General features: G+C 48.5%; 1 protein-coding gene across 1 annotated transcript in view; it reads left to right on the plus strand.

The window, feature by feature from the left end:
- Nucleotides 1–22,914, plus strand: part of DOC2B (double C2 domain beta) — a 133,919-nt gene that overhangs the window by 66,743 nt on the left and 44,262 nt on the right. Inside the window, exon 3 of the mRNA XM_048519386.1 lies at nucleotides 2,742–2,765. Within this exon, the coding sequence (XP_048375343.1) occupies nucleotides 2,742–2,765 (24 nt within the window). The remainder of the gene's footprint in view (nucleotides 1–2,741; nucleotides 2,766–22,914) is intronic.

Below are 22,914 nucleotides of genomic sequence, written 5' to 3' on the forward strand. Positions count from 1 at the left end.
TAAATGCGTGCATGCCTTATGCTGCTGAAATGATAAATGATAAAATAATCATCATAAAAGCATTGCTGGATGACACAAGCAGGAGAAAACCCAAATGGGATGTCTTATGAAGGGGAAATATGGAGTGGGGAAGATGAGTGACCTCTTAGCCTTTCTTTAACCTCTTGAGCACATGTTTTATCCTGCTTTGGTCACATGATGAGAACTCAAGCGTCACTGGAAAAGGTAATAATGCAAGGAAAAGTGAAAGGAAAAGAAAGACCTAACAGGAGAAGGATTGACTCTGTGAAGGAAGCCGTGGTCTTCGGTTTGCAAGACCTAAGCAAGACTGTTAGCGATAGGAATTTTTTGGAAGACACTGATTTATAAGTCGCCACGAGTCACGAATGACTTGACGGCACTTAACACACTTGGTTAGCATTAAACCCACATTGGGTAAAGTTTTGCACTAATCAGCCATTTAGTGGGCTCATGAATTACACGTGAGAAAAGCGAAAGTATCTGTGTGCAGCAGTAGGCCATTGCTTTCACCTCCTGCACGTGAGCTCCCAAAGGCACCTGGTGGGCCACTGCAAGTAGCAGAGTGCTGGACTAGATGGACTCTGGTCTGATCCACCTGGCTTGTTCTTATGTTCTTATGTGTGAAGGCAGTGGTGGGATCCAAAAATTTTAGTAACAGGTTCCCATGGCGGTGGGATTCAAACTGTGGCGTGGCGCCAATGGGGCTGGGCGGGGCATTCCAGGGGCGTGGCCAGGCATTCTGGGGGCGGGGCATTCCTAAGCGGGGCTGTGGCAAGGACGCAGCCACTGCGCCGGTCCTTGGGCAGGAAACGAATGCACGCAGACACAGGCTGCCACGCACGGCGGTGCACCTCCTGCTAGACTACTTCAAGTTCTGTGCGCTACTGCTGAGAGGAGGGGCGTAACTAAGGCAAAAATCACGTGGCAAAATCACCAATTAGTAACCCCCTCTCGGCACACACAAATAATTAGTAACCTACTCTCAAGAACCTGTGAGAACCTGCTGGATCCCACCTCTGTGTGAAGGGCATCCTTTCTGGTGGCGTTTTGAAAACTGTCCTCATTTTGTGTCCGTCGAAATGTGGGACACCGTGGCAGGGACAGTCCCTTCCTGTTCCCTGCAGATCTCTTCATCCTGCCGGCGCCTTCTCTCCTTCCTCGCCACCCCGCACCTTTATTTAGACTGCACCGAGAGTTTTTCCTCATTTATTAGCCCATTTGTACCATAATAAAAGTGAGCGTTAGATTGAACGAGCCCATTAAAGCTGGCAGCGAAAGATCAGGCTGCGTGCAGCGGAGCGAGGTGAGGCACAGCCAAGAAGCGGTTTCGGGGAAAGAGGGCTAATGAGCTCAGGTGACTTGGTAGTGCAGGCGCAGGCCAAGGGGATACAGCCTGTAGGAGCTATTATGTGTGTGAGAGGGGTGACTTTGGGGGTCACCCCTTCCCCACGTGAAAAAAAAAAGTGATGTGTGCGTGATTACTTTCTGCTTCATTACTGTCTGTATTATTAAACAGCTACTTAATGAGTGTCGAGTAGATAAAGCTGCGCCTGTTGAACCTCTGCCTGATTATCTGCCACTGAGGACATAGGAAGCCTATGTAGAAAATGACATCCAAGTGATAACTTTCTGCTTCATTCTTTTCTGTATCGTTAAACACTCTTAATGAGTGTTGAACGGATAAAGCGCCTTAATGAGGAGCTGCACCTGCTGAACCTCTGCCTGATGAACTGCAACAAAGGGCATTGGAAGCCTATGGAAAAAATGACCTGTGTATAATGACTTTTTGCTTCATCACTGTCAGTATTATTAAACAGGTGCTTAATGAGTGTCGAGTAGATAAAGCTGCACCTGTTGAACCTCTGCCTGATTATCTGCCACTGAGGACATAGGAAGCCTATGTAGAAAATGGCATGCAAGTCTGCTTCGTTCTTTTCTGTATCGTTAAACACTCTTAATGAGTGTTGAACGGATAAAGCGCCTTAATGAGGAGCTGTACCTGCTGAACTTCTGCCTGATGAACTGCAACTAAGGGCATTGGAAGCCTATGGAAAAAAATGACCTGTGTATGATGACTTTTTGCTTCATCACTGTCAGTATTATTAAACAGGTGCTTCATGAGTGTTGAGCAGATAAAACTCCACACCTGGGAGCTGCTCCTGTTGAACCCCTTCCTGATGAGCTGTCACTAAGGTCATAGGAAGCCTATGTAGAAAAATCGGACAACAGACCCGATCCCTTATCTCCCATCTAATCAAAGCTCTCTTTCTGTACCTCTGACGCTCGTATTTACAATAATAATATGCATATTTCCTTCCGAATTGCTTTAAAAGCTTGCAGAAATTCAGGAGACGCCTCTTTATGTTTGCCAAGAAAGCTGCACCTGTTGAATGTTTCCGTCATAATGTCCTGGAGTTCTGCCAGGAAAAGGAAAGGAAATCCTGGTTGCCAGGGCAATGATACATGTTAAATTCTACTAGGCACTAAAGTTGCCACCTGTGTTCCTTGTACGTCTCCTCTGCTTTTAACAGCAGCTCCAAGCACATGTTCACAATATGAGTGAGGCGTTGTTGTCAGTGTTGTGCAAACAATGTGGCTCTCTTTTGTTTCCATTCCATTCTTTGCTCATTTATTGTCTGTTTGTGTTCTCCCCCCCCTCCTTCCCCCCCCCCCCCTATTTCGCTCTCCATTCATTTCATTACATTGGTCCGGGGGAACAGGTGCCAAAATTTTATCTTCGAAAGGTAAGACTTTTGTCTAGTGGCAGCTGCCTGTTATGCTTAGATCTAGATGTAGACTGAGTTGCTCTAGATCTGTAGCTTGAAACACAACCGATGAATCTGTCAGCAAGAGGACTTTGGGCTGGCGGCTTGGCTGATGTGGTTTTCCAGGCGCTGGGATCCTGATCACGGTAATCACTTCGGGAATTGGAGGACAAGGCTGCGGGCCTGCTGTTTGAGTTGACTGATGTGCGTTTGACTGATGTGGGCCCCTTCCGCACACGCAAAATAATGCATTTTCAAACCACTTTCACAACTGTTTGCAAGTGGGTTTTGCTATTCCGCACAGCATCAAAGAGCACTGAAAGCAGTTTGAAAGTGCATTATTCTGCATGTGCGGAATGAGCCCACGTGGTCTCATTGTCAGACTCTCAAGAGAGTTGGAGTTCTCAACTCAAGGGCTGAGTTTCTAGCCATGCTAATCACCTCAGGAGTTTGGGGTTCCTCGGGCCCTCTTCTTCCTTGGCTGTTGCTCCTCTTTCTTGTTGCCTTCCCTACTTACCCACTGCTCCCCTGCTTTTGAAGAAATGGGGGCAAGCTGCAGCGGCTGCCTTTCTACATTGGTAGAAAAGAGAAAGCACGCTGCATGTATCTGCCCCCCTTCCCGGCCCGCATGTAGCAGGGCTAAATGCAAGGTATTAGTCAGGAAGATTTAAAACCCTGTTCTCAATGCTGCTGCTTTGATCCACACGGGCTGCTTAGAGGGCTAAAATTACATGTGAAAGGTCCGATCAGAGATCTCCAACATCATGTATAGTTTGGGCCTAAGCTTGCTGAGAAGGATTTCTGACGGCTTTTTAACCACCGTTTCTTAGAGACGGGGAGCAGGCTGTGTCCGAGTTTGTTTCATGACTGTTCTCTTGCGCTGCTACTCGTCTCCCATCTGCTCAACCTGTCCCGTGGTAAATACTGGGCTTAATACAAAAGGCACTGTAAGTTGACAGCAGCTTCTTCTCAAATAGGAAACGGTGGTCTCTTTGGAATCTCCTTCTGGTCAAGAACAGGGAGAGAAAGCCAAATAATTTGGGGGGGGGGGAGTGTGACGTGGACCTGGGGCAGCCGCAGATCCCTCCAGATCTGTCTGACATCACGTAACCTCTAACTGTGGGTTCTGTGGGGCAGAACTTGGAAGGAGTTGCAAAGAACTAAATTTTAAAACAAAATGGTTTACTTCCTTAACAAATAACACTTTTAACATTAAAATTTAACTTTTAACAATTTACAGTCCTTCTAGGTTGCATTTCAAGTCCTTATCTTGACAATCTACTGATAAATGCCAAGTCCAGTTCTTCCTGCTGGTGGTTGGCTTATGAAGACTTCAGAGGCTTGGTGAATGGGATCCAAGATGATGAAGAGGTCCCCAAAGCGAACTCCCATCAATTATGTACATAGCAGAGCCCACCAAGAAGCAATAAATTCTAACATTAACGAATATAGCAAAAATAAACAACTCCCTTCCCACTAGTTCCCAACAACTTTGCGGTTACCTTAAACAAGGTGTTAAGAGCTTATAAAGAATTAAATCAAGGTCCCAGCCTGGCAGCCTTGCTTCCTCCAACTTCACCAGTTTTTGCAGCCTTCTGCTGCTTTGAGTCTCCACCCCTTTCTGGGTCAACCCATTCTGAACATAGAGATTACAATCACACTAACATGCTCTGTCAGTAGGTTGAGGCCGCCCATGCATAATATCAGCCTGATGCCCTCCTGACCACTTACAATCAACGATCAATTGGACCATAGGACCAAATACTACAGTGCACATACTGTGACGTATAATACGGCACACACACCCCTCAACTACCCTCAACTCTCCCTCCTGGTCATCTTTTAAGATCTGGAATTGGAGTTTTATAGGCTGAAGGGATATTTATCCCCATCATGGGTAGGAATTGGAACTGCCTTGGTTTTAGAAGAGAAGAAGAGATTGGATTTATATCCCCCCCCCTTTTTTTTCTCCTGTAAGGAGACTCAAAGGGGTTTGCAAACTCCTTTCCCTCCCCCCCCCCACCCCACAACAAACACCCTGTGAGGTAGGTGGGGAGAGCTCCATAGAGCTGTGACTAGCCCAAGGTCACCCAGCTGGCATGTGTTGGAGTGCATAGGCTAATCTAGTTCCCCAGATAAGCCTCCACAGCTCAAGCAGCAGAGCAGGGAATCAAACCCGGTTCCTCCAGATTAGAGTACGTCTGCTCTTAACCACTACGCCACTGCTGCTCCCTGTTTACCTATTTTAATATTAGTTTTATGTATTGTTTTACTGAATGTAAGCCACCCTGAGCCTGGCTCTGTCCGGCCAGGAATAGGCGGGGAACAAGTTTAATAAACAAACCAGTAAATGGGTTGTTAAGGACCAGGTCTGCCTCATTTACCCAATCCCAGCATCCTAGGTGAGGGAGAGATTTCTTGGTCATCTTGCCCTATGAAGCAGAGACAGAGTTTGGGTTGTAGATTTCAGTGGTGTGGTGGTTAAGAGCAGGTGCACTCTAATCTGGATTTGATTCCCCGCTCTGCCACTTAACCTGTGGAGGCTTATCTGGTGAACCAGATTAGCTTGTGCACTCCAACACATGCCAGTTGGGTGACCTTGGATTAGTCAGAGTTCTTCGGAGCTCTCTCTGCCCCACCCACCTCACAGGGTGTTTGTTGTGCGGGGGGGGGGAAGGGAAAGGAGATTGTAAGCCCCTTTGAGTCTCCTTACAGGATCCAAACTCCCTCCTCTCCTCCTCCTCCTCCTCCTCCTCTTCTTCTGTAATTCGACCCGCCTTGGTCCAGCCTCTACAAGAAACGAGCAGGCGGAGATAACATCTAGTGGAGATCATGTGGGAGACGGAGTCCGTGGGCTACTGTGAGTCTCGATCTGCGGTTCTGGCACCTTTATTATTGCTTATCCTATTGGGAGTGTAGGAGGAGGACGGGGAAGTTCGAAGGGAGAAACGGGAGAGTCGGGGAGATCATCATGTGATGTATGATCTCATCTCACAGCTCGTCTTGAGAGAATGCAGCGTCTGAAACCTAATCCTCACCACAGAAGACCATTATCCCTCGCCAGTGAGTGGCAAACAGTTCATGACCGTGACTCATAGAGGTGAGTAGAAGTGCGATCACGACGGCAAGGCAGCGGAGTCCGTTAAGCGTCCCAAGCGTTCTACCCGCAGGCTGCTGGAGTGCGGCAGTGCACTACCCCATCTCCTCCTTTTTTTACATTTTAGAAAAGGGGCGAAATACTAAAGGCGATTTAAAGGGGCAGCTTGTCTCCTCCATACGTTTAGTCCGTGACCAAGCTGCTTATGCAACGATAGAACTGAGTGGCAGAGGTAGGAAGTCGAGGCTTTTTTACATGTTACAGGCAATATTAGACACGCATTGAGCGAAACAAAGATCCGATAACAAGGCACACAATTAAACCAATGCAAGGGCTGTACAATGGCACTCAACAAAGCCCTCCCGACAGCCAGCTCCAGAGGGCTGACCGCAATGGGGCAAAACATCATACTTCAGATTAGATACAACTGCTTGCAGCTCCTTTCATGTGAATCAACTGGGAATTATCAGAAAGATTAAACAACACATATTATGTACATTCTCATAACCTTGGTGGTGCAACAGCAACAAGTAATCAATAGCTGACACGGTGTCTAGGAATTAAGCAGGCGGGGGGTCCTGCTGCTTTCGGAGGCCAGGCGTCAGGCGGTGGAGGTGGAGTTGATGGACCCATGGGGCACAGGCCAGCCCGGTAATGGTCTTAGCATTGTAAGAAGCCGAGTCGGGGACTCCCACTGCAGGAAGTTGGGGGGCAGACTCTGCTTGGAGGAGGCGACCCCATTAAAACTAGGCAGGAGGGTCCCGAAAGGCAGAGGCGGGCGTCGGGCTCAGGGAGTGGAGCCTGGGGTGCAGGGCGATGGTGAGTGACTGAGGCAACAAAGAGTTCGGCCAGAGTCGGTGGAGATGTAATTAAGCGTTCTCTCCCGCAGGTCCAGAACCAGCCCCTGGGGAGCAGGATGTTTTCAGAACATGGGGGAATGTCCTCCGTGTATGTGCAGTTCAAGTGGCCGAGCGATGGATGATAGGCCGGAGTGCGGTTTAGCAGCTGCTGCGCCCGGTGTCGCGAGTGCAAGGTGTTAGATGCGTGGTTAGCGACAGTCTTAGTGACAAGAGAGAGGCGCCCGGGAGGTTTGGGCCGACAGGTCCCCAGTGAAGGCAGCTCATAGAGTACCTGATGGAAGAAGGCATTCATGGGGGGCTTAGCCCAGACTCCAGCTAGGGAAGTCTCGGAGCTTTACAGGCAGAGGAGCAGGCAGGAGCTTAGCGGGCTCCCGGCTCCTAGGTACTGGCCCAGGCAGAAGGATGAAGGCGTTGGCAGCGGCGGCAAACTGCTCCCAGATGTTGGTCTGGTGGCTCGTCAGAAGTGTGTCGCCATGCGGCAGGAGGCAATGAAACAGGCAAAGGATGGTGAGTAGCGGAGTTGCGTGTGTATGATAGGCGGCAGAGGTTCTGCAGGGTATCTCGGGGTAGTCCCTGCTAGGCGCCCAGCAACTCCTAGGAAGGCAGTTGGTTAGTGTATGGCGTCCCACAGTCATTCGGGTCTTTGGGGCGTTGGCGGCTGACGTTCCTGTTGAGATAAGCTGGTGGGGATCCTCTAGAGAGATGTATTTACATCTCAGGATAGGAGTTAGTTTCCTTCACCAAGCCATTCCATGGTTGTACTGTATCATGGCGAGTCCCGAGGTCCATAGGGACCTGTAGGAAGAAGGGACTGAAACATATACCCCCACTTTTCCCAAGGTTACTGGCGGGGGGGGGGGGCAGTCCCGCCCGATCAAAAGCGGATATGGCGGGGAGAATCGGGATCGGAGGATTTAGTGTTTGGAATTTTAATATAAGAAGGGAAGAGGCTTGTTTGCAGCCTGTGAAGGTGCTTTGATGCTGTTGAAATCCTCCTGGGGGCAGCCTACTCCTCTTTCTTTAGTTGTTTTGACAGGGAGGGCAGGAGGTAGAAACCCTGGTGGGGAATTAGCTTCAAGCGTCATCAAGTGCGCGTCAAAGGCGAGTCGAACACACCTGGGGGGGGGAGGAACAAGCTGGCGGAGTCCTGGGGGGGATTGTAGGTATGCATGCTTAATCAGCAACACAAAGGGGCTTTGGAAGCACCTTTTGCAGGGGATAGGTGCATCGAGGAATGAAGCAATCAGGCAATTAGAGGCAAATTCCTCGCGCACACACAAAGGGAAAAGGAAGGGTTTCTTTGCAAAGGGAGTTGCACTTACGTGACCTTGGTGGCCTAATGCAGGAAGCTGGATAGTGCTAAATTTTGTGATCCGAATTATCTCGGGGAATTGCAGCCCATGAGACACGCTCCTTAAGGAAACCCCGGCGGCGTGGCAAACACCACCCACCCAAATCATGAGAGGATCTGTGTTTGCAGCAACCCTTGTAGGTATTAGAAGGGGCATAATGGCGGCAGCCTTTTTTAAACTGGGGCCTGTCTGACAGTGCTGCGGTATCAGGGCCAGACTAGATTTACACCTGGCCAATCCGGGAGGAGCCAGTCAGCCAGGTGGCCCTCCCGCTTTACTGGTCGAAAAAAACAGAAGGAGAAGAGGAGGGAGCAGTTTTCCTCACGGAAATTAGAAAAGTAATTTTAGGAGGGCAAGGTTAAGGACCAAGCGATCTGTAGCTGGCTACCCGTCCCAGACAGAATGCGTTTGGCCTGACTCATGAGTCCCTTCCCCAGAGATTGAGCATAGGATGTCTAAAATGTGCAAAGTGGACTGTAGGCACACGCTTTCAGTCCTGGAGCTGTTGACCCGTGGCCAGGCGGATGCTCCGTCTCGCCCGGTTTGTCTCCCACCCCCCCCAGATGTGCGGGCAAGCCTGCCGGTGCGGCCACTGGGCCGGGCACTTTCGGCTGCTCTGATAGCCCAGTAGCACATCAGCGCCCGGTGTCCACCCGAGCCCTTGGGCACTACGTCCTTCTATAGGCGGAAGCTCCAGATATGGGCAGGAGGCCCACGATGGCATCCCACCGCTCTTGACGGTGGTGTAGGAAGCTCGCGCCATGTTGGCTGCTGGGGCTCGTGGCCTTTGTGGGTCCGACGGCCGGGCTTGGCGCATGGGGCAGGAGGAATCAGCTGGCCTTGGCTGACTCCGGCAGGCAGCTCTGTGGGATGTTTGTCAGACTGGAGATGGATAGGTCCTTAGTGCGTGGAGTGATCACTCGGGGCGATGAACAGTCCCTGTTCAGCGGCCCGAGGAGGCAGCACCAGCCCAATAGTCCCGGTAGGGGATAGGAGAAACAAGTCATACCCTAGGTTGGGGGGAGGCGGCGAGAACCTGGAGTAGAGGGGCAGAAGGGAGATGGGCTGGAGTGCATCTGTGAGATGCCACGAGAGGGTGGTTTTGGCAGGGGCAGCCGGCGTTTGGGTCTGCTCTGAGTACTCTCCTCCCTTGGTCCTAGGGCTGGGAGGCAGCCGAGGCCCGGGGAGTTTCTGACGGGCAGTCGTTTCTCAATGGAAGCCTTTCTAGCAGCGTGGGCACCCGGGTTTTAGGTGGCCTTCTCCCTCCTGGGGGGGGACCCTCCTCCATGCGGGTTGTAGGCCCCCCACCGGGCTACCTACACTCCCTTCGGAAGTGTCGGGTCTGCACTTGAGTTAAGCAGTCATCCTGAGACTGTCTCCGCGGTGGAAGTGCTGCTTGGCGAAGGGAGGAAGGCTAGCTTGGTGAAGTGAGGAGGACCCGATGTCTGGCAAACCCTTAAGCATGTCGGCCAGTTCAGGATTTTTGCCCAGGCCGTGATTGCTCCTGCGGCACTCGTGGGAAGCGTTCTCTTTTGCGAGAAGGCATGAGGAGCTAGTTTGGGCCTCCCTCGCTATCTACCTGCCTCTTGAAGCCACCACTGGAGCCTGTTCACAGAAGTCGGCATAGGGCTCTTGGGGTTTTGCGGATGGAGGAGCTCTGGGTTGGCTGGCGGCATTGGGGACTTTGACAAAATGCCTTATAAGAAGGCACTCAGAGAGCCGTAAGGGTGGCCTCAGAGCAGGATTTCAATCTGATCGTTAAGGAGTTAGCAAAAGCACGTGAAACCGTAAGCTGAAGGCGGCGGTGTAGAGAGCCGCCAGAGGTAGCTGCTCTGTTGAAGCGCTGCTGGCGGAACTCCACTTTTCCCAGACCACAAATTATTGCAGGGCTCAGGAGCATCACGAAGGTGGTCTTCAGTCATCTGGAACCAGCCGGTGCGGTTCCCTTGGGTAGCCTCCGGCATGCCTCTCGCGTAGGGGCTACAGTGACTCCCTCGTCCCGCATTGCTGAGCTCAGTAGGATGTTATAGCTTAGAAATTTTCGACAACCCGCCGGATAGCGCCCTCCCCTCAGTATCTGTGAAGTGGGCCAGGGGCACAAATGCAAGATCTTCTTCTTCTTCCTTCAGGGTTTCTTCTTCTGCGGATGAAGTGGCTATCGTTCGCGGAACAAAGAAACCAGCGCCGTGGAAAGTCGCGCTAGCCCGGAGGTGCAATTAACCCGGAAGAATGAAGAAGTGAGGAACCAAAGGCGGCTGAGCCCACAGCGGAGGAAGTTTGAAATGGAGTGAAGGGCGAGGGAACTGAAGAGGGACGAGTGATCCAATTTAGTGGATAGAGAAAATTCGGGGTTGAAATTGAAGGTGAAAGATCGAGAAAGTGGAAATACCACAGCAAAGGGAGCCATAGGTCTGCAGGCTGATGGCGACAAAACATTATCTCCGTCAGTAGCAGCGACATCGGTAGCGAGGCTCTATCTGAAGTCGCCCGATGTTTTCAGTCATAAGATTCAATGTCCCCTCGCGGAACACCATGGACACTGAGCTTCATCTCCTCAACCAATTTCGCCAGCTCCAGCTTCTCTTCACAGGGGACCCTGCGCGTGCGTTAAGCTTTCAGTTAAAATTCGGCGATGCTTGTCATAAGCCCTGCTTTTGCAAACTCCCATACTCTACGGTGTTCCGTCGGACGAAGAGTGTCCTAGAGGCCCAGCGTGTCTCTGGATCGCGCCGATCCAGAGGACGAAATGATACGAAGCGGTGAAAGTCCCTGGATCGCCGATCAGCGGACCGGTATCGCGGCCCCTTCCCGAAGCGGCCAGTGAGCAGGGTGGAGGTTAGAGGATTCCGGGTTCGGCGCCAACATGGCAATCGACCCACAGCGGTCGAAGCTCTTCTTCTTCTTCGGAGATTCTTCTTCTGAGTGGAGATCGCCAGCAGCTTCTTCGTGTTCTTATATGCTTCTCTCCCGTCTGGGGTTCCTTTGTGTCCTTGCCATTGGGGGTTCCAGTTGGTTCTCTTCATCTTACCCACATAAGAACATAAGAACATAAGAACAAGCCAGCTGGATCAGACCATCTAGTCCAGCTCTCTGCTACTCGCAGTGGCCCACCAGGTGCCTTTGGGAGCTCACATGCAGGATGTGAAAGCAATGGCCTTCTGCGGCTGTTGCTCCCGAGCACCTGGACTGTTAAGGCATTGTGTTTAAGGTCTGTTTCTAGGGGTTAATTCTTTGTATGAACTGGATTGGCCCTTCTCTAAGACTTCGTGCGTCTTTGGGGCTGCGTCGCTTCCTTGGGTGGCTGACATTTTGAAAGTCTTCAATATTTCAGCAGCGCCCAAGGATTTTTTCCCCCTTGCCTTTTATAATTTTTCTCCCTTAAGGAACCTGCTTCCCTCTCTCTTTTGATCTCTCCTCCTGGCTTCCCTCTGTTCTTTTTAAGCTTTGAGATTATTGTTATCACTTCCGGCATCCCATCTGCCTCCAGCCAAATCCTGCTCCGTGGACCGAAAGAGATTGGGAGGGTCTTTAACAGAAGGGATGAGGGGGTCAAGCTTAAGGCCAGATATAACCTGGGATCTTTTTGAACATTTGCCAGGTTCACATAGATGAAGATGATGAGGGGTTCCACCTTTAGGAGCATGCAAGAGAGCAGCCGTGAACTCTCATCCCATTCAGGCGCCCTCTTCCTTCTGCCATTTTCCTGCTACCGTGTTTCCCCGAATATAAGACAGTGTCTGGCATCTGGAATATAAGACAGTGTCCAGTGTCCAGTGTCTGGAATATAAGACAGTGTCTGTGGCTGGCATCTTCAGAGGATCATCAGAAGATGCCAGTCACAGATGCAGGCGAAACGTCAGGAGAGAATATAAGACAGTGTCTTATATTAATTTTTGCTCCCAAAGATGCGCTATGTCTTATTTTCAGGGGATGTCTTCTTTTTCTGTGTTCTGTTCATCGGGCATGCTTCCAAACAAAAACTTTGCTGCGTCTTACTTTCGGGGGATGCCTTATATTTCGCACTTCAGCAAAACCTCTAGTACGTCTTATTTTCAGGGGATGTCTTATATTCGGGGAAACAGGGTAGTGAAGCTGGAACTAAAGAAAAGCACGTGGAGTGGGGGGATCCAGAGAAACTGGGGGGGGGGGCATTCTAAGACAGCAGTCGGTTTCCAAGCGGACAGCAGAAACAGCCCTCCCCTGCCAGTAGACCCCAAAATATGGAGCCTGTGGAGACTCCTGCTTTTGTACATATTGAGAAAAACACCACTCATTTGTGCAGTGTTTTCATCAGCGATTGCTTGTATGAACTGGCAAGAGGGAACAAGAGAACAGGCAGACGGAAACGAGAGCCACTTCTGACTGCGTGTACCGCAGGTTTAGAATTGATTTCAGGGATTCTTCCTGTTCTAAAGTTTCATTTTGCTCTCAAGGAGGTTCCGCTGAGCCAAGGGAAGTCCGCTTTTCGCAGAGAATAAACTCAGGTAACAATAGGATGTTTTTTTAAATGAGAATTTTTATTTCATGTATTGTCGAAGGCTTTCACGGCCGGAATCACTGGGGTGCTGTGTGGTTTCCGGGCTGTATGGCCGTGTTCTAGCAGCATTCTCTCCTGACGTTTCGCCTGCATCTGTGGCTGGCATCTTCAGAGGATCATCAGAAGATGCCAGCCACAGGTCTGGAAATAACATCAGAATGAACTAGAAACTATGCAACCATGCAACAATCGAGCTCCCTTCCTTCGCCCGCACATCTAAATAACACAAACATGGAACGATAAAGGAAAGATCCCGATCTAATCCCCTAATAATAATAATAATAATAATAATAATAATAATAATAATAATAATAATGCTAAATTAAATGAAAAGGAAAATAACACCTGCACAAACCCCTGCACATATATATGGTGACTTCCAGCTACCTCACTAAGGATCCAGGTATAAATCTAACTCCATGCTTATAATTAATATCTACTTTTTTTTTTCACTTTTAATCTTTCTTATAAAGTGGCCTTAATCCAGTGGTTCTCAACCTTCCTAATGCCGCAACCCTTTAATACAGTTCCTCATGTTGAGGTGACCCCCGTATTTGTACGGGGTGTATGGGATGGGGTTGGTGCGATGATGTCATGTGTTTTCCAATGGTCTTAGGTGACCCCTGTGAAAGGGTCTTTCGACCCCCAACAGATTCGATTAGCAAGTCCAAAGAGGGTCGTTGTTCTTGTCAAAGGGTCGGCTGGGCGTTTGTCTAAGCAGCATTCCAGAGTCAACTTCCTTGTTACTTAATATCAGACCTTAACTGGCTATTGCTTCTATTCTCAGACACAAATTTCAAAAATAACATTTCTAACTTAAACATTAGGAAAACCTTAAAGGATAAACACACATACTTATAGGCAGGACTGTACATCTACCTACTGGCAGGGCTCGCTTAAAACTAATAGAACCTTAACCTAACTGAAGAACCTTATTAAACTAAAATCCTAAACTACAGGCATAAACTTAACTAAGAGGAGCTTTTACTACATCCTAGAATGACACAAACACAAAGGAAATCATATAGCATTGGCACAAGCATACATATGCGTTCTCTGTGAACCTTATGGAGGCTTCTGAACCACACAAGTCTCTGCGTCCGGGCATGGAGCCAGTGTAGCCAGGCAACCTGACTTCAGGAAAATATTTTGTTTATTTTCCCATCGGTAACAGGGTCACGACCCACAGGTTGAGAACCACTGTCTTTATCCAATACGGTGTTTTCATTTAAGTCTCGAATCCTGCAGTTTGTATATGTTTTCAATATGTAGTCCGCACAGGATTTCTAGGCTTTCAGAAAATTGTCCGTATTCTTGTCTCTTATAACTTCCAGAGGTAACAACAGGATGTTTGAGAGGTCATCAATTCATAGGATTGTCATAAGTCAGAAGTGACTTGACAGCACTTACGGTAATATACATAATTCTGCTAAAAGGATGCCTAGGTGTTCCCTTGCCTCCTTGCAGTCTGGAGCATGCCACCTGACTTCCTTGTGGGACTGTTTATTTCAGCTATGGGAACATCCAGGGTCGCACCCCAGTATCAGTCTGCCTTCTGAAGCATTTACCCAAACACATGATATAAACTCAATTTAAAAAAGCAATTAAACAAAACACAAATAATTAAAACACGTACAATAGGAAGGAGAGTCAGTTTAATTCTTTAATTCATTCATTTATACTTTGTCTTTCTTCCCAATGGGGACCCAAGGTGGGCTTGCATCATTCTCCTTTCCTCCATGTTATCCTCACAACAACAGCCCTGTGAGGGAGCCCCCATCCAGGAGTCAAAGAGGTTACCTTTCTTTTCCTCCTCATTCCTGGGACGTCTTTAAAGGCAGCGTGAGGCTGCATGAACTTTGGACACTCTTAGTGGATTAGAGCCCTGGCAAAGTATCTAGGAGTGCTACTGATATTTCCCCTATCCAGATTTCTCCGTGGGGTTTGATGTTTCATGTAGCCTAATGTAATCAGTGATTTGGAATTCTCTGAATTTTGGAATGACTGCATGTAGTTTGTCAGAGATTTCACCTGTATTAAGTTCCTACTTTTCTTACGGATTCATTGATAAAATCCTGCAAAAACACAATCTCACTGAAATTGTATCGAGATTTTCTGTGTGTGTTTCGTTACCAGTGCACAGGAGTGTACCTGTCCAACATTAAAACTCCATGTGATTGTTTGGGGAAGAAGGTAGGTGGGGCTGAGAGAATTCTGAGAGAACTGTGACTAGCCCAAGGTCACCCAGCAGGAATTTAGTGGTGCAGGCTTATCTGGTGAACCAGATGTGTTTTTGCACTCCTACTTCACAAGGAAGGGAAAGGAGCTTGTAAGCCACCTTGAGCCTCCTTACAGGAGAGAAAAGGGGGATATAAATCCAAACTCCTCCTCCTCCTCCTCCTCCTCCTCCTCTTCTCCTTCTCCTTCTCCTTCTCCTTCTGGATTCTTATGGAGATATATTCCCCTCTTGCCTCAAGGAGCCAAAGTTTTGTTCCTGACCTGTACCTGATTCCCCTATTTTTTGGTTGGTTGTTCTGTTTCTTTTTACAGCGATCTATACTATTTGCCTGTGTTCTGCCTTCATTTTTCACAGTTGGTTTTGAAGATTGGTTGGTGTTGTGTACACATGCTATAAATTTGGACCTAGGGTGGAAATAAAATGCCTTGCTGATTTGCTGACATACAAATAGGATTGATAAATGGTGTGTTTTGCTGGGGAAAGTTTGCGTGAAAAATGGCATGAAAATAGACAGCGTGTTGATTCACATATGGAAAAAGCAAACCTGAAATGGAGATATTCAGGGGGAGAGAGCAGAGATACATTTGTTAGATCTGCTGTTAACCGGTGAAAAATTCATCATCTAAAGTTTTCTGTGTTGCTACAAAAATTCATCATGTAGAATTTTCTGCATTGCCACAAGACTGCCGGGTGAGGGTGGGGATGGGGGTGGGGGTGGGACCCACTGGTTTTCTGCTTCTCATTCAGCTGTCCCTGGGGCTACCCAACACGCCCCCCCCCCCCCACAATAGCCATTATTTTAATGAAGGCACTTCTGATCTGCATGTTGAACCCAGTAAACTATGAATACAGGAAACGTTTCAACCGGGCTTATCCCGGAAAATCCGAGCTCCGAGAACTAATCGTCCACAATCCATCAGGAAAATTTCTTGTGAGCCGACGAGATGGGCTTTGCCGGCAGACCGTGGGACTCCCTGGCGCTGAATGCGAACGGTCGATTATTAAATCAGAGCTCCAGGCCGGGTGACCTGTTTCAGGGAAGCTCTCTCCTACCTGAATAAGGACGTAGACAGATGGTTTCCTATTCCCTCGACTGCCTGATCCTTCTGTGTGAGAAATTAATATCCTTCTCCCCGCGAGCCCCCTGCGGATGGGGGCGGGGGTTTGCGAAGACTCTGATTGCTTCCTTAACTGCAGTGAAAGTCGTGTCCGTGTGGCTGGTTTTGTTCAGGCAAAAGAGCAGCCGCTGAGGTTGAGCGTGGAGCCCTGGAGGGATTCGAACTCGGGTGACAGGCCAGGCAACAAGGCCGGGGGTTGTAATAGATAGTTCAGTGGGCATGCTGACTACAGCAGCTGTGGAAAAGACCAATTTCATGCTACGGCTTACTAAAGGGGTGTGTGATAGATGAACGCGTACATGGGAAGAGAAAAACTCATCTCCTGCTGTCTCATAATTCTCAGGCCTAGGGTCACCGGGTTAAATAGGTTGGTAGAGAGCCAGCAAGGTATAGTACAGTGGTCTGCAACCTGTGGCTCTCCAGAAGTTCATGGACTACAATTCCCATCAGCCCCTGCCAGCATGGCCAACCTGCGGCTCTCCAGATGCTCATGGACTACAATTCCCATCAGCCCCTGCCAGCATGGCCAACCTGCGGCTCTCCAGATGTTCATGAACTACAATTCCCATCAGCCCCTGCCAGCATGGCCAACCTGCGGCTCTCCAGATGTTCATGAACTACAATTCCCATCAGCCCCTGCCAGCATGGCCAACCTGCAGCTCTCCAGATGCTCATGGACTACAATTCCCATCAGCCCCTGCCAGCATGGCCAACCTGCAGCTCTCCAGATGCTCATGGACTACAATTCCCATCAGCTCCTGCCAGCATGGCCAACCTGCAACTCTCCAGATACTCGTGGACTACAATTCCCATCAGCCCCCGCCAGCATGGCCAGTTGTAGTCCATGAACATCTGGAGAGCCGCAGGTTGCAGACCCCAGGTGTAGTAGTAAAGAGCAGCGGACTCGAATCTGGAGAACCGTGTTCAATTCCCCACTTCTCTGCATGAAGTCACGGAGTGTCCTTGGCCGGTCACAGTTCTCTCAGAACTCTCTCAGCCCACGCAGAGGCAGGCGATAGCAAACCACCTCCGAAGGCCTCTTGCCTTGAAAACCCTACAGAGTCACCATAAGATAGCACTTCACGCACACACAGGATGAACAAAAGCCATCACCGCTGCAAATTTCACTTGTAGCACTCACAGTAGCCAAGAAGCGATGTTTCTGTGTGGAAGGGCGTAGTTTGTACTCTTGGGAAAGGGTGGTTATGAGCAGTGGTGGGATCCAAAAATTTTAGTAACAGGTTCCCATGGTAGTGGGATTCAAACAGTGGCGTAGCGCCAATGGGGCTGGGCGGGGCCGGGCATTCCGGGGGCGGGGCATTAATAATTTCTCTGTTACTGTAAAAAACTCTGAACTATAAAAAACTATAAAAACTATAAAAAACTATAAAAAACTATAAAAAACTATAAAAACTATAAAAAACTATAAAAAACTATAAAAACTATAAAAAAAGTTCCTAATTTGCAGCTGGTATCTTTCTGTCCTTAATTTAAACTCATTATAGCAAGTCCTATCGTCTACTGCCAACAGAAACAACGACTTCTCCTCTAATTGACTGCCTATCAAATACTTAATACTTTCAAATACTCAATTTTGTTTCTAGAAATCAAAAGGAGGATACTTTCCTTAAACAGGGAACTTGACCATATTTCTAACACATGTTTTTAAAACAGCCCAACAGGGAGAATGATCCCGTTTTCTACCTTCGCTAACCAGCCACATAGGAAACAATAGGACTTTATGATTTTTGGACCTAATGGAATTTCTAACGGAAAAGAAGACCCAATTAGTAACCCCCTCTTGGCACACACAAATAATTAGTCACCCACTCTCGGGAACTGGTGAGAACCTGCTGGATCCCACCCCTGGTTATGAGACTTCCTCCTGAGGAAGACATCCCTGGACCCAAGTGATCTAAACAACTGCTGCCTGGTAGCCGTTATTCCATTCTTGGGCAATGTCCTTGCGTGGATGGTAACTACAAGGCTTCACATAGTCTTGGAGTAGATGGATTATCTGGACCTCTTTTAATCTGGATTCAGGCCTGAGTTTGGGGTGGAAATGGCCTTGGTCCCCTTGGCTGATGACCTTTGCCAGCAAAGTGTAAGAGGGAGTGTGTCCCTGTTGATTCTCCTTGGCATCTCAGTGGCTTTCGGTGCCATCAACCGTGGTATCTTTCTGGAGAAGACGACTGGGCTAGGATTGTGGGGCACCTTGCTTCAGTTCTTCTCTTACTTGATCTTTGGATTTCAGAAGGTGGTGCTGAGGGGCTGTTGCTTGGCCCCATAGCTCTTCTTCTCCACAATAGGTACCAGGAGAAGGTAGTGGGAGAGATGAAGGACTGAAGCTCAATCCAGAAAAGGCTGGGGTTCCATTGGTCAATGGAGAACCTACTTGGGAACGGCAGAGACAGCTCCTCCTGGAGGGGGCTGCGTTCTCCCTGAAGGAGCCAATTTGTTGCTTGGTGGTGCTACTGCTTCCTGACCAATGGTTGGGTTGCACGCAGCACCTTTATCAGCTCTACTTGGTTTTCCAGTTATGACTGTTTCTTAGAAAGCACGATCTGGTCACAGTGATCCATATTCTGATCCCATCCAAGTTACTAGGGCTAGGGGTTGGTTACGAGCATCACATCACCCCCCTGCAGAAAGATCTCCAATGATTAACCATCTGTTTCCAAATGCAATTCAAAATGCTGGTTTTTAAGTGGAAAGCATTAAATGGCTTGGGGCCAGGGTACCTGAAGGGCTGTCTCCTCCCATACTATACTATCCAGCTTGTGTAACCTCTATCTGTGTGTTCTGTGGGGCAGAACTTGGAATGAGTTTGAAACAACAATTTTTAAAAACAAAATGGTTTACTTTCTTAACACATAACATTAAACATCAACATTTAACATCACACTTCAAGGTCCTGTTCAGGTTGCATTTTCAAGTCCTTCTAGTTACAGTCTTGTAATGCCAAGTCCAATTCTTCTTGCAAGTGGGTTGGCTCCTGAAGACTCCAAGGGCTTGGTGAACAGCATTCAACATGGTGAAGGTTTCCAGGAGAACTCTCACCCATTACAACCACAAAAAACCCTTAACAAGGTGTTAAGGGCTTATAGAAATCAAGGTCCGAGTGTGGTAGCCTTGTCTCCTCCAAAGAGCTCTGCAGCCTTCTGCTGCTTTGAGTCTCCACCCCTTTCTGGTTCAACCCATTCTGAGCATGGGGGTTACATTTGCCAGTTAAGATCTGTCACTCAAGTCTTGTATTCTGTGCCCCCACTTCAGAAATCACCTGGGCAGTGACTAGAAATGGGACCTTTTCAGTGGTGGCACTTTGCCTTCGGAATGCTTTCCCCTCCGTGGGTCATCTGGTACCTGTTTTATTTTTGTTCAGATGCAGGTAACATTTTCCCCAAGACCTCCTGGGAACCCCATGTTCAGATGTGTGTTTCAGATCCCATGCTGGGAAGTGACTACACAGGTGTGCCGTTTGGGGTCTGAGCCATGTTTCCCCCCCCTCCCCTCACTGTTTTATGAACGGCAATGGTGGCGTGTGGAGGGGGATATTTACCCCATTGGGGATTCCACATTTACAGATGGGAGATGCCTGGCGTTCCCCAATGGTGCAAACAGAGACCATTGGTAACCAGGGAGACAACATGGACATGTGTCAATTTCCCCGTTCAGACAATATCTCACTTGATGGGCTCAAGGATTTTATTGAAGACAGGAGAAAGACAGCGGAAGACAGTTCGGGCGAAAGGGCGCCAAAACTGTTGATCATATGTTGCAGCAACTCCCCTCCCCCACATGTGAATTAGGACAGTAGCAGGAGTCCAGTCTGGGAGCTCATCCCAGCCGCAGAGCTCCAAGGCCAGAGAAGCAGAGAAGCAGTGGCGCAGTGGTTAAGAGCAGGTGCACTCTGATCTGGAGGAACTGGGTTTGATTCCCCGCTCTGCCGCTTGAGCTGTGGAGGCTTATCTGGGGAATTCAGATTAGCCTGTGCACTCCCACACATGCCAGCTGGGTGACCTTGGGCTAGTCACAGCTTCTCGGAGCTCTCTCAGCCCCACCTACCTCACAGGGTGTTTGTTGTGAGGGGGGAAGGGAAAGGAGATTGTCAGCCCCTTTGAGTCTCCTACAGGAGAGAAAGGGGGGATATAAATCCAAACTACTATTCTTCTTCTTCTTCTTCTTCTTCTTCTTCTTCTTCTTCTTCTTCTTCTTCTTCTTCTTCTTCTTCTTCTTCTTCTTCTTCTTCTTCTTCTTCTTCTTCTTCTTCTTCTCCTTCTTCTCCTTCTTCTTCATCTTAAGAACATAAGAACATAAGAACAAGCCAGCTGGATTAGACCAGAGTCCATCTAGTCCAGCTCTCTGCTACTCGCAGTAGCCCACCAGGTGCCTATCTTGTGATATGATGCAATGGCTTCTGCAATGTGCTCCAAACAAAGAAACAGATTTCACTTTATAACTTTCTGTCTACATGACTAGTTCCACATAAGTAATGCCAGACAGGCTGACCAGTAGCTTAATCAATAGACTGGTCATAAAGCTATGACCTCAGAAACAAATTAGCATGCACACAGTTCACCCTTTCACGTTTGAAGTGGGCCAGACTCTTACAAAATACCAACAGTGTTTGGCCCTAAGTAGATACCTTGTTTTGTCAGATGTCAATCTATAGAAATGACCATGTAAACAGCTGTCTAAACCATGAGAGTTAAAAGGAACCTCCATATTCAGAGACAGTATACCCCAGAATGGTGGATGCTAGGAACAAAACAAAATGCTGGGGATAATTAGGAAAGGAATTGAGAATAAAACTGCAAAGATTGTCATGCCCTTATATAAAGCAGTGATGCGACCGCACTTGGAGTACTGTGTCTAGTTCTGGTCGCCGCATCTCAAAAAGGATATTGAGGAGATAGAAAAAGTGCAGAGAAGGGCAACAAGGATGATTGAGGGACTGGAGCACCTTCCCTATGAGGAGAGGCTGCAGCGTTTGGGACTCTTTAGTTTGGAGAGGAGACGTCTGAGGGGGGATATCATTGAAGTCTATACAATTATGCATGGGGTAGAAAATGTTGACAGGGAGAAATTTTTCTCTCTTTCTCACAATACTAGAACCAGGGGGCATTCATTGAAAATGCTGGGGGGGAGAATTAGGACTAATAAAAGGAAACACTTCTTCACGCAACGTGTGATTGGTGTTTGGAATATGCTGCCCCAGGAGGTGGTGATGGCCACTAACCTGGATAGCTTTAAAAGGGGCTTGGACAGATTTATGGAGGAGAAGTCGATTTATGGCTACCAATCTTGATCTTCTTTGATCTGAGATTGCAAATGCCTGAGCAGACCAGGTGCTCAGGAGCAGCAGCAGCAGAAGACCATTGCTTTCACCTCCTGCCTGTGAGCTCCCAAAGGCACCTGGTGGGCCACTGCGAGTAGCAGAGAGCTGGACTAGATGGACTCTGGTCTGATCCAGCTGGCTTGTTCTTATGTTCTTCTTACGTTCTTATGAAGACTATTTGTGACTGGCCAGTACTGGAAACAGTAGACTGGCCGTGATGGACTTTAGGATGACCTGGCAGGATTCTTTTCATGGTTTCTGGACTCCACATGGGGGGGGGGAGGTATCTACTGACACAGCTCAGCTTGGTCTTGCAGCGAGAACATTGTGCTGACAGTGCGTCAAAATACATTCCAAAAACGGGAGAGGGGGAGAGAAAATTTATCCTTCTGCCGGAAAAAAAACCACAGTAATGAAATAACAACAGCTTTGCGATTGTGTATTGATTCTGCTGAAATAGAATTACATTCTGAAGAAGCCACTAAAAGACTTTTAAAAACAGGAAAACTGAACAGCACAAGTCTCGGAAATGGCGGCGGGGGTGGGGGGTTGTGGTTGGCTTTCGAGGCAACACTGAGGCACCTGCTGGGTTGTAACACAAAATGGATGGATGAGGAGTGTGGGGAGAAACAAAAAAGACTGAAGGTTGTGTTTCCAGTTTTTGGAAACGAGGGTTGGCTCCAGATGGAGAACAGCAGTAGTCTTGCCCCTGCAGAGAGGAGCCACAAACGACCATCCAAGATCAGCGTACTGTACGGACATTAACTTAATCTGCAGTTTCTGGGGGGGAGGGGAGGCAAACACGCTTCCAAAGAGCAAGCGGTGAAAAGCCACATCCCAGGTCTGAGACTTTGGGGCCAAACACTGACAACTAGAATTGCCAATGTTTTAAAAAGAAGAAGAAGAAGAAGAAGAAGAAGAAGAAGAAGAAGAAGAAGAAGAAGAAGAAGAAGAAGAAGAAGAAGAAGAAGAAGAAGAAGAAGAAGAAGGCGAGGAGGAGGAGGAGGAGGAGGAGGAAGAGGAAGAGGAAGAGGAAGAGGAAGAGGAGGAGTTTGGATTTATATCCCCCCTTTCTCTCCTGCAGGAGACTCAAAGGGGCTGACAATCTCCTTGCCCTTCCCCCCTCACAACAAACACCCTGTGAGGTAGGTGGGGCTGAGAGAGCTCCGAGAAGCTGTGACTAGCCCAAGGTCACCCAGCTGGCGTGTGTTGGAGTGTACAGGCTAATCTGAATTTCCCAGATAAGCCTCCACAGGTCAGGCAGCAGAGCTGGGAGTCAAACCCGGTTCCTCCAGATTAGATACACGAGCTCTTAACCTCCTAAGCCACTGCTGCTCCTCATCTATCTAGCAATCAGGGACTTGATTTGAAGTGGAGTTGCAACATGGAGTTTAAAAACTTGAATCTTTCTTGGTTCCAGCCCAGCTTAAACTTTGGAGAAATGGCCTGACAGATAGATCATTTGGGAAGGAAACAAATGAACTATTTCAACTGAGCCCAGCGCATTACTGAATCATTCTCGAAACCTTGACCGTCGCGTTTCTAGGCTCTTTGTCACCAGCCATTTAAGCTGCAGGTCGGTCCTTT

The sequence above is a fragment of the Sphaerodactylus townsendi genome, linkage group LG16, assembly GCF_021028975.2.
Source record: "Sphaerodactylus townsendi isolate TG3544 linkage group LG16, MPM_Stown_v2.3, whole genome shotgun sequence".
Classification (NCBI taxonomy): domain Eukaryota; kingdom Metazoa; phylum Chordata; class Lepidosauria; order Squamata; family Sphaerodactylidae; genus Sphaerodactylus; species Sphaerodactylus townsendi.